The sequence below is a fragment of the Coregonus lavaretus genome (genome assembly GCF_964263955.1).
Source record: "Coregonus lavaretus genome assembly, contig: HAP1_SCAFFOLD_616, whole genome shotgun sequence".
Lineage (NCBI taxonomy): Eukaryota > Metazoa > Chordata > Actinopteri > Salmoniformes > Salmonidae > Coregonus > Coregonus lavaretus.
The window spans coordinates 94,464-105,824 of record NW_028162767.1 but is presented as its reverse complement, the minus strand read 5'-3'; the positions used below and the strand labels follow the sequence as shown (position 1 = coordinate 105,824).

Here is an 11,361-nt window from a genome sequence, read left to right as displayed (position 1 = left end):
CTTTGGTAAACAAATGTTCGTAATGTTTGGCATACTCAGTGTATAAGAAAATATGTAAATATCCTACAGTCCAAAACTACATCCGTGTCTGTGATGAATGTGTTCATTCTTACTGTTTACGTGTGTGCATGCGCTACAGCATGACAGCAGTTGGGAACATGGCTACTTAGCGTTCAGTCGCATGTCGTTTGTTACTTGGCATTTATGTTATTAAATGTGGAATATAAAGTGGTTACCAATGTAATTAGAGCAGTAAAAATAAATGTTTTTTTCATAACCGTGGTATATGGTCTGATATGCCATGGCTGTCAGTCAATCAGCATTCAGGGCTAGTACCACCCAGTTTATAATTAGCTATAACCAAGGCCATTACAGTGACCAATGTATTCATTTCAGGAAAAAGTGATACAAACTATACTTACTTTTAACTCGGCACCATTGTTACATTGTGTCAACAATTTGTTACTGTTACATTCCACTTCCGATCTGCTGTCAAACTAGGCCCATACGCATTCCACTAGCCAGTCACTGGTTTCCTAATGCTGACGGACACACAATCTAAACCAATCAAAGACTGCAATCATAACGCTCCCGGACAATCAGAGGCGTTTTAATGGGAGAAGGCGGGAGTAAACTGCAAGGGGGTTATTGAGAAGGAACGCATCCGACCGTTGATGCTGTTGTTCTAGCTAAGGACACAATTTGATATTTATTTATCTGTCACCCGGTGATCTATTCGGTGTAACGATGGGCTCTTTCGCGCTGCCGATGATCTGTTTCACCACCTTATGGGCGCTCGTTGGTATCGTAGCACCCTTTTTCGTGCCCAAAGGACCAAACCGAGGGTAGGTATCCTACCTTACCGTTATCCATACAAACGCATAACAGAAGCGAAAAATAGTGTACATTGGTCATCTGGTAATTATTTATATTTGCTTATTATATGAAATCTTTTTTTTATATACTAATATTTTGCATTGTAAGGATATGTTCCTATATCTCGGATTGTAATGAATGAACAGGATGGAAACAGTAGGCCCTGGAAAGTAGCCTAGACGCGTCGATAACCTCTCTCTCATCCCTGCTATTGGCCCGCTCGCGATGCAGTTGTCACAGTAGTAGCTACTGTATATCAAAGATACCGTTCATATTAAGCAGGTTATAGTATGTGTGTGTGTGTGTGTGTGTGTGTGTGTGTGCAAGCTTGTGTGTTTGTGATAATAGCTGATATGGTTTGTATCAATGTGTGTTGACTCTTTCTATTCACAGGGTTGTCATCACTAGTTTGATCTTGACAGCTGTTTGTTGCTGGTTATTGTGAGTATGGAAGTCCTGTCAGGTTCTATGCTCTATGTTAGCCCTAGTTCTACTTACTGTATAAGTTAATGTCAGGTTCTCTACTTACTGTATAAGTTAATGTCAGGTTCTCTACTTACTGTATAAGTTAATGTCAGGTTCTCTACTTACTGTATAAGTTAATGTCAGGTTCTCTACTTACTGTATAAGTTAATGGCAGGTTCTATACTTACTGTATAAGTTAATGTCAGGTTGTCTACTTACTGCGTATGTGTGTGTGTATCTCCGTGTGTGTGTGTGTGTGTGTGTGCAGCTGGCTGATAGCGATCCTAGCCCAGGCCAACCCTCTGTTTGGACCTCAGCTGAAGAACGAGACCATCTGGTACCTCCGCTACTTCTGGGAGTAACACCAGGTCAGTCCTACTGTCTCATTATAACACCTGACATAGCACAGTATACTAGCTTTCAAGAATAAGCATTAATGTGTCAGGGCCCACGGCACACATGTCCTAGGATACCAGAGATGGCATGGGTTGGAATCTGACCCACTGTCCTTCTGACCCACTGTCCTTCTGACCTACTGTCCTTCTGACTAGCAGTCTCTCCTACCTTTCCTGTCTTCTCTTCACTGTCCTAGCTCAATAAAACACGTAAAACCCCACAAAAATATTTGTAAAAATATATATAATTAATAAACTAGGTATATAGCGTTTATAATGGCTCCTCTCTTTCTCTCTCTCTCTATCTCTCCCTCCCCTCCCCTCTCTCAATTCAATTCAATTTGCTTTATTGGCATGATGTAACTCTCTCTCTCTCTCTCTCCAGGGTTGGGTTCTCTTTGATGCTCCTTTGGCCACATATCTTCATTCACTTCATCCATCCTGGACTGGATTCCTCTACAACTTGACTCCTGAACCCCCCTGTTCCCTCCTCTTTACCTCCCCGGCTACATTCCTACATCCCTCCATCCCAATGTCTTTCTTACGTCACTGCAACGTTGTCAGAATGTTGTGCATCGCCATCGGAACCTGCAGCGGTCAAGTCAGATGGGAGAGAATCTTAAACAATCATGTTCTAATGTTGGGATCAAATCTGTGAGAATATAGATAAGTAATGTATAATACTTCGTAGATAGAAAAGTATATGGTCAGGTCGCAGTTGTAAATGAGAACCTGTTCTCAACTGGTTTACCTGGTTAAATAAAGGTGAAATTAAAAAAAAAAAAAAAAAATATGACACTATATATGTAAGGATTATATGAAACATATATGTATGTCATCATGCTGCTGATGTTCCAACGTGTTGTAGAATGCATGCATAATTCTATTTATTGGATAGCAGGTATGAAAGTAATATGGAATATCAAATGATATAATATCATTTTATATGTTACATATAATCCTTACATGCGAGATATGTTATTATATTTGAGAATAACAATGTATTTGTTTTGATAATGCACTGGAAGGCATAGCTCACACTGACAAACTTGATATTATCAGGTATATTATAGATGTCACTCTCGCATCTCTAGCTACAGTTAAAACGTGGCATCTTTGAGGTTTAAGTTGACCTGTTATTGTTATTGTTTACATTTCCTGTACATTGTGTTATTATTATTATTATTATTATTATCAGAAAGTCTTCATTTAAGTTTAGTATTGATTTTTTACTGACATCCTGGCTCTTACATAAGTTGACTGTTATGTTATGTGGAGGCAGTGTCTGTATTATGTTACTATGATGATTATTGTTGAGTCATTCTGTGTGTAAATACTAGTACATTACCAGGAGTGGTTGGCTGGCCGACGGCCATGAGAAACTACACTGAAGAGCCCCACTCCATTTTAAGCGCGTCAACCACCAGTACAACTCCTTACGCTATCCTCTCTCCTTTCCCATCGTCGCTCTCCGGGATCGTTATGGTCCTCCTAGGGTTGCAAAATTCCAGTAACTTTCCCCAAATTCCCTGGTCAGAAATCCTGGTTGGAGGATACCCAGATTTCCTACGTATTCCCTTTTGATTCCAAGAATCTCCCTACTGGGATTTCTAGAAAACTTGGGAATTTGGGAAAATTTCCTAGAATTGTTCAACCCTAGGTCCTCCTGGTTTGGTTATCATGGTGATCATGATCACAATAACAGCCAGTGTTTGTTGTCGACCACAGGACAACTAGTCTTGCTGCAGGGACAGGGTTGGAGGAGTCAATTCCATTTCAACAACTAACTCCTATCAATTCAGGAATTGAATGGAAATGTCCCTATAAAATTAACTGAAAAATCCTAATTCAAAACTGAAACATTTCCATTCCTAAATAAACTTGAGTTAAACTTGAATTGAGCCCAAACCCTGCAGGTGCTTGCTATCAAACTCTACCCCCTCTTGTGTAAACGATGTGTGGTGCTTTCTGTAGGAAGGCACCTCAGCTCCAGCCAGCCACAACAACCCCCCCCCCCCCCCCCCCACCCAGAGAGAAGCCATCTTAGCCTGAGTGCCAGTCTTGTTTGTGCCATCATGCCAACTCCTTGTCATTCACTGTCATACTAAACATGTTTGGCTTGAAAATGACACCAATGGAGTTGGCAAAATGGCACAAACATATCTGGGACCAGGTTAGGGCTACCTATCTCTGAGACAGCTTGTTCCTCAGCTCAGCCAAAAAGTCAAGAAAGATACATCAATATACAGCTACTTTTGAGAAAGACCAAATTATGTTCTATTTTCCTTTAAGCCTTCTTGATAGTTGTGGTGGCGGGGCGGTTTACAGAGGGATCAACAGTGATAGATCAAGGTTACGTCCCAAATGACACCCTATTGCCTATACTGTATGGCACACTACTTTTGATCAGGGCCCATTGGGCTCTGGTCAAAAGTAGTGCACTATGTAGGGAATAGGGTGTCATTTAGGACGCTAACTGAGGTAGACATGATTCAGCCCAGGGCTAACATGAATAGATCATTTTGCATGGTTTACATGAGAGAAAACTGTTCTATATAATCCAGCTGTGTAGATATGTGGATATGTGGAAGCCTAGGTCCATTATTAGGAACACTAGACCTAGGTTGCAACTTGCACAACAGCTCGTTCATTGTGGTCACCATGGAAACGTATTGCACGTAAAGATGTGTGTGTTTGTGACACTGGAAAAAGACTTGTCTGACTCAGGCGTTGTGGAAGTGTGATCTAATGTGTAGGTGTATACAGTGACATTGTCCATGTGAATCCCTTAGTAAAATCCCTGTTTCAGTGTCTGGTACACTGTGTCTTGTCTCCTTCTGAATCCTCCTCAGCCTGCACCTGACACTTGTCTCTGTTACACACACACACACACACACAGGTATGCATGCATACACCTGATATTATGAGGACTGTTCTTTACCATTCATTGCGAACATACGACTTCCTACTCGGACTAATGTGTAACATAACCTGGAGGAACCAGTTAAAGGAGTTTATGCGGGATGAACGCCACCTTTGAGTGTGTGTATGTGTTAGTGTGTGTGTGTGTGTGAGAGAGAGAGAGAGAGAGAGAGAGAGAGAGAGAGAGAGAATGTGTAGAGGTCTTGACCTTTAGATAATAGGCCCTCTGTATTAGTTACCTTTGTAAAAAGGACACACACACACACTGACAAACACAGATGTCATTGTGTCTGTGTCTGTGAGTGTCTTACCATATTTGTACAGTTAAAGTTGACATTTACACAGTTAGAATGGAGTTACAATGGACGTTTAGATAGTTAAAATGGAGTTAAGGCTATAGCTATAGAAAACGACTAGCCTATAGGCTATAGAGAGGGGGGGGGGGAAACAATTGAGCCATTTGTGCAACAGGTGGATGAGGGATTACAGGGTTACATAAAATTACAGATATCATTCATCATCTAGGATCAGACAATTCTGATTACACAACATCATAGGCCTGCTGCTGTGAAGCTGACAGAAAATCCCCATATCCCAAACGGCACCCTACAGATAATGAAGACTGAAGAAGATACAGGACCAAATGTGATGAACTGTAGACGATCAGTAGATAGGCTACAGCGGAGGAAAGCTTTTAGTTTGAAATTCCTTTTTGGCCTTCAACAACCTCACACATAGACACACACAAACACAGGCACACACACACACACACACACACACACACTTTCAATAGTCTAAACCTCTCTGTCTCATTTTTAACAACTACCCACCTGGACTATGACTATTGTTATCAACAGAATAAATGGCCTTGGTGTCCCATAGTTACCGTGTTCCACAGTTCTGGCCACAGAGATGGAATCAGAACACAGACCTATACACTCTAGAATATATATGGTTCAGACAGGCTCGTTCAGTGATTGGATTAAAATGTCTGTGATCATTCTCTGTCAGCTGCGTTGCTCTCTCCGTTGCATATGGAATGTGTCATATACTGTGGCCTATATCTGGGAGAGTACTGGGAGAGGACATACCGTACACACAAGAACGTGTACACACTCGCTCTCGCTTTCTCTCAATGTGTCTCTCACATACACACACACGCACGTACGCATGGACACACACACGGACGTACACACCCTCTCGCTCACAAACAAACGCACACTCGCATTTTCTGTCTCTCTCTCTCGCCACATTTTCATTTTAGTCATTTAGCAGACGCTCTTATCCAGAGTGACTTACAGTTGGTGAGTGCATACACTTTTTCATACTGCCCGCCGTGGGAAACGAACCCACAATCCTGGCGTTGCAAGCGCCATGCTCTACCAACTGAGCTACACTAAGCTGTTGTATTATTCATGGTAATGTAACTTGACGTTCTGCGCACACACAGGCAAGTGGCAACCTACTTTTGTGTAACATTAAGATTTAAGAATAGAAAATTAACATATGTTTACTTTCTGTAGGCCTAGGCTCCTTATAAGTGTGATATAGGCCTGCATGTAGCAGAGTAGGATAGCTAGGCTAGCCACTCTTTTTCCATTACATTTTAATAGGAATCTGACCTATATTCTCGGATTTCATGTAATTATCTGCCTATAGAGCGGCGCGGCAGGAAGCAGGCTAGAGCCCCCGGTACAGTAAGTAGTCGTGCGGTTCACCCTGTTCAGGCCCTCATTCTTCACCGTGTCCTAAAGATGGGTCACATGAACCCGCCCCAGCTCTGACGTTGCGTTTCGTCGATCCCCCAGCCAGCCATATCCGTTTTCACTAGGCAAGTTCGTTTTGCATGGCCCGGTGCCTCGGGTGAGTGAAGATGTCACTTAAGGACCAATGGAGTAGTCTAAAATAAACAAACTCCTGCACCCGGGACACCGGGCCTTCCCAAACGAACTCGCCCACTAGAATTGAGCGCTGCGGTGAACTCGTATGCCCTCGTGCACCGAGAGCCTGTGTTTACCCGTCGACACAGTTTCCATTTTGCATCAGGAGTTTTTCTCCGTTGCTCCGCGAGCGGAGCGCGCGTGTGTCGGTCATTTCGCTTTTAAGGGGAGGCCATGTCAAATGTAACCGAGTGTGTATTCTATCCTATCCATTAACATGTATACACAATAACAAAACATATAACGTCCTCGGAACAATGCCCACGCCCCCTCTCCCCGCCAAAAAGCGGATGAGAAAACTAAAGTGTTATCATTCCACCGAAAAATTGAAAGTAGGCTACCAGTGTGCTCTTTTTTAATTGTGAGTCATACGGGCGACACCATGTGATGCGTAAGGGGGTTAGACAGCTCCGTGGAGGTGTGTAAGTTATTTATGAGCTTCTAGAAAATAGAATTAGGTTTATCCAGGCATGATGGAGGCAATAATTCAATATCTTTTCATTGTGTCTGGTCTCATTTCGAAATCTGTTCTGTTTTGGATCAGACATTATCCTGTACAGCCTTGATGTCCCCGTTTGATCAACTATGGACTAGCTCGACACCAGCTGTTTGAAACTAACTTCCTTTATGTGAGGATAAATAATGAGTTTGCTGTATTATCACTGTCGCCGTATTATCACACTTGGATTTACGTAATAATCTTTGGAGCGGTTAAGGCTCAAGGCAGAAATTTTACACTGGTGTGGGTTGGTAACCTTGTAGCCTACTTGTCTGGAGAGGATTCTTTCAAGGGGACACGAACGAAACCTAATAAGGTACAGCTATGTAGCTAGTCACCTCACTTTAGCTTTGTAATTTACTGAAGTTGGTAGTTATCCCCTCTTGGCCTTACATCGTAGTTCAGCTAAGTATTTGCGCTATTATTTTGTTAAATGATTTTTAGGAGAACCGATACAGAGTATATTTGGGGAGGAGGGTTCAACTGCATCTTGAGAGCGGTGCATGCTATTCGATCTCCTGAAAACCCTTTCAACTTTGGCTGTAGGCTACTGTCACTATCTGTCATATTCGAGTCGGTTAGGCTACTGTAGCCTGCACAGTCAGGTGGAGGAAATGACAAGAGGGGAAACGAGGTAACTTCTTTTATATCGAAATATTTTACTCGCAACATATTCGTTTTTTTTGGTCATGGCTATAAAGTATGTAGACTGTAATTTAGGCTACATTGTTGCGTGCGAAGCCACTCCACACGCTATTTAAATCTGGCTTTTTGTGCGGTATTAAAAATTAATAATGGACATCCGGCGTTGCATGGTGCCAGCTGCGCCCCAAATTTATTTTTGTGGATGGTGTGCGGTGCGCGAGAATATTGGGATTATCATTGTCTGTAAAATCGAGTTTTATCAGATTGACCCGGTATGTTGGAGATTTTATAAACATTTTAAACATTGTTGGCGATGTGAGATGCCTTGCTTGAGCGCAGCCATCGGGTTTTGAGGGTCGTGTGATCGTGTGCTCTCCCTCGCTCGCTCTCATGCCATGCGGGACACTGCTGTCTGCCATAGCACCCTCCTCTCTCTAGACGGTTCTTTATCTTTGTTGTTGTGCGGTGATTATCCAGCGGTGCAGTCAGACCAGACCACCGTGAGACCAAGACGCTGCCCCAAGTTCACATGTTGGGGGTTATTATGAGGGGGTTTATCGTTGGGATGAGGTGACGAGAACGAAATAGGTTCGTTTGTTTATCTTTCATTCAGGGGTAAATAAACAAGGGAAGAGAAAGAAAGAGAGAGAGATGGGGCGAAAGCTGGGGCATCAGTTAGTCCTAAAACAAACCACCTTATCATCAAAAGTATTCCAGTAATATCCGTTAAGATGGGAATTGAACATTATAAATTAAATGATTTCCCCAGACAAATAGACTGCGTGCGTCGGACATAATTTGGCAAATTGGCTTTCCAGACAGTCTCACTGATCCGGCTGGCCAACCGTCTCCTCTCGTGGCACTGTAGGCTACTCGGTGCACGCGAGTCGCTCGGTTCCACGCTGACATCACGAGCTGTCTGGACTAGAAGGTGCACTTTTTTGACACTTTTATTAAATGCGTAAATGTCTAACCTACTTATTATTCACGCTTTTTGTTTAGTCTATATAACGTGTTATGCAACCTATAGAGTGGCATGTAGAGAGTATTATGTTATTAGTAGGCCTACTAATGGTAGGCTATAGAGAGCTTTTGTCTAAAGTGCATAGCATATGTGTGTGGTCCAGTTATTGTAGGCCTATAGCGTACAGGCTATGTGGCTTGTTCCAATATGTCACTCTGCCTTTTGACCTATATTATTCTCCAGGCCTCCAAGACATTAAATACGTGTAAAATCACACCAAGGTCGTATATGTTGTTGCTCTAGTGATATGGTGTAGCCTATATTCTGTTCAGGGTCGGCCAAGGTCGGGTGTAGACTAGTCCACCATTCAGTAACCACCCAGATCGGGTATTTCCACGCACACAATACAATATGTTGTTTACGTTGCGGCATTGTCTCATAGACAGTTATATAGGCTATATTAGGCCTAATACATAACCTATTAATAACTTCAAGGGAATGGCTGGGAACCTTGATAATAATAATAATAACTTATCATCAAGCCCTTAATTAGGTGAGCTACTTCAGGGCTACAACAAAAATCGTGAAATGTCGTGGGTTCCAGAGGATAGGTTTGAAAACCACTGCCCTAAGCTGTAGTGTTATTTTGTAGCCTATAGCCTACTGGTCTTGTCCTCTTGGGGTTGTGTCCCACATGGCATCCAATTCCCTATGTAGTGCACTTCATTTGACCAGGGCCAATAGGGCCCATAACCTTTTAATAGCTTCAAGGAGATGGGAACCTTGATAATAACCTTACCTGATCCCTATACAGTGTTATTTATTTATAGTAGCCTACTGGGGTATCTTATTCAGTATGGTCTAAAAGCCTAAACTGATCCTAAGTCAGCACTCCTACTGTGAGACGCTTTATGAATACAGGCCCTGGTGTTGTCTTCATTTGTGACCCACCACCGGGACAAATCTTATGTAGCAAATTTGGATATATATATATATATATATATATATGTATATATATTTTTTTTTACATTGGATAAAAGTAGAGACTCAGAGTTAGAACATTTTATATTATACACTGCAGTTGAGGAACAATGGGAAAGTAATTCTGCTTTGGAAGTTGATAAACTTCTAATCCCACTTTTGAGAAAATGGCTCTTGAATATTTTGGTACACCTACTGGAGAGCTCTTCTTTGTCTACACCCATTCAGCATCGTTCACACCCTCTAAAGCCTTAGCCCCACCCATCTCTTTAAGGATTCACATGTGAGGCCATGTGCTAAACAGAGTGAGTAGTGTAGTAAACAACCAAAGATTTCAAGACTGAATGTGGAAAAAGTAGCAGCCTACAATAAGGAAAAACTCCAGGTAAAAATAGACTTTATCTAGTCCTTGACCTATATCCTAATCAGACTTTGGTGCAGGTCATGTTGTTCTCCACATTACCATCTCTGGTAAACACACACTATATCAAATCAAATCAAAGTTTATTTGTCACATGCACAGGATACAGAATGTTTAATACGGTACAGTGAAATGGTTACTTGCATATTTGCATAGTAGCAATATCAAAAACAGAACGTTTTTTATAATTATCCCCCAGACACACTTGTCTAAATTGATGGGTCATGTGAAATAAATGCTATACCCACCCCCCAGCCACATCTAGCTAAGTGGATGGGTCACTATTGTCTAGACATGTACACATGTTCATGAAATACAATGGATGGCCGTAATGACCCCCAGATACACCTGGTTAACTTGATGGGTCATGTAATCATCTGGCGTGGAGTCTTTTGTTTAGACATGTAGCTAGCTAGCTAAACAATGAACCGGCATAATCCCAACTCATACTAATACCACCAATACAAACTGATTGTCATAGCTGTAGTATGAATCTGCAGGTAGCTAAAGCTAACCAACTAGGTTCAATGTTAGCTAGCTAACGTTAGGCTATAACTAGCAATGCAAATGGATTTCTGATTCTAATAATATTACTTCATAGATCATACACGTAACGTTAGCTAGCGAGCCAGCAAACTAACGCTCGCTAGCTAGCTAACATTACGCTTTAACTTGCAATGAAAATTACTTTCTGACCAAATTAGAAACGTATAATATCTGAAAATGTAGCTAGACTCTTACCTGTACGTATACATGGATGAATGCTTCACGGCAGACTGGAACCTTTTAACACCGTTTTGTTTGTAGCTACATCTTGTTTGGCCAGCGTTGTGTCAAGTCACTCAGTTCACACTGACCGTGGCGTGTGCAGAAAGTAGCCCATCACAACTTTTTCCAACTGATCTGCAGATAGCGCCTGCTAAATCCAGGGCATCAATGTTGTTGAGAAAAGTAGCAAAACTTTTGTAGTTCTCGATAGGTAACGTTATATCTTTCAAAAAATCTGCGGTACAAAGGATTATCAACACATAGTGAGCAGCTCACGTTATAAACAGAAGCATGCTACATGGCAGACCAATCCAAACTCATCTCCCGGCATGTCCAGCCCATCCATTATCTCAGCCAATCATGGCTAGCGGGAAGGTTCCTGTCTTTTTCCGTGGCTAAACCAACTAGGATCGTAATTTAACAATTTTACTTGTATTTACCGATGGAATACAGGCACATTGGAATACAGGCACATTGTTATTAAG

The 11,361-nt window shown here is 41.9% G+C and overlaps 2 protein-coding genes across 4 annotated transcripts in view; both read left to right on the top strand.

The window, feature by feature from the left end:
- Positions 1 to 671: 671 nt before the first annotated feature.
- LOC311118886 (V-type proton ATPase subunit e 2-like) lies at positions 672 to 2,312 on the top strand. The gene is made up of 4 exons (XM_084193650.1): positions 672 to 845; positions 1,270 to 1,317; positions 1,610 to 1,709; positions 2,122 to 2,312. The coding sequence occupies exons 1-3, from the start codon at positions 748 to 750 to the stop codon at positions 1,701 to 1,703; spliced, it is 240 nt and encodes a 79-aa protein (XP_084049776.1). The 5' UTR covers positions 672 to 747; the 3' UTR covers positions 1,704 to 1,709; positions 2,122 to 2,312.
- Positions 2,313 to 7,285: 4,973 nt separating this feature from the next.
- LOC311118885 (uncharacterized protein) overlaps positions 7,286 to 11,361 on the top strand; it is a 30,447-nt gene continuing 26,371 nt past the window's right edge. Inside the window, exon 1 of one of the 3 annotated variants that reach the window (XM_084193647.1) lies at positions 7,286 to 7,413. The gene's annotated coding sequence lies outside the window, so the exon portion shown is untranslated. Of the gene's footprint in view, positions 7,414 to 7,564; positions 7,732 to 8,205; positions 8,331 to 11,361 lie in introns of those variants that run through there. The other 2 variants (XM_084193649.1, XM_084193648.1) reach the window with 2 other exon arrangements.

Excerpts from the sequence above, each read along its gene's own strand:
- LOC311118886 (XM_084193650.1), top strand. The coding sequence starts at position 748 with ATGGGCTCTTTCGCGCTGCCGATGATCTGTTTCACCACCTTATGGGCG. Across the intron at positions 846-1,269 it reads CCCAAAGGACCAAACCGAGG|GGTTGTCATCACTAGTTTGA; the intron begins GTAGGTATCCTA and ends TTCTATTCACAG. Across the intron at positions 1,318-1,609 it reads GCTGTTTGTTGCTGGTTATT|CTGGCTGATAGCGATCCTAG; the intron begins GTGAGTATGGAA and ends GTGTGTGTGCAG.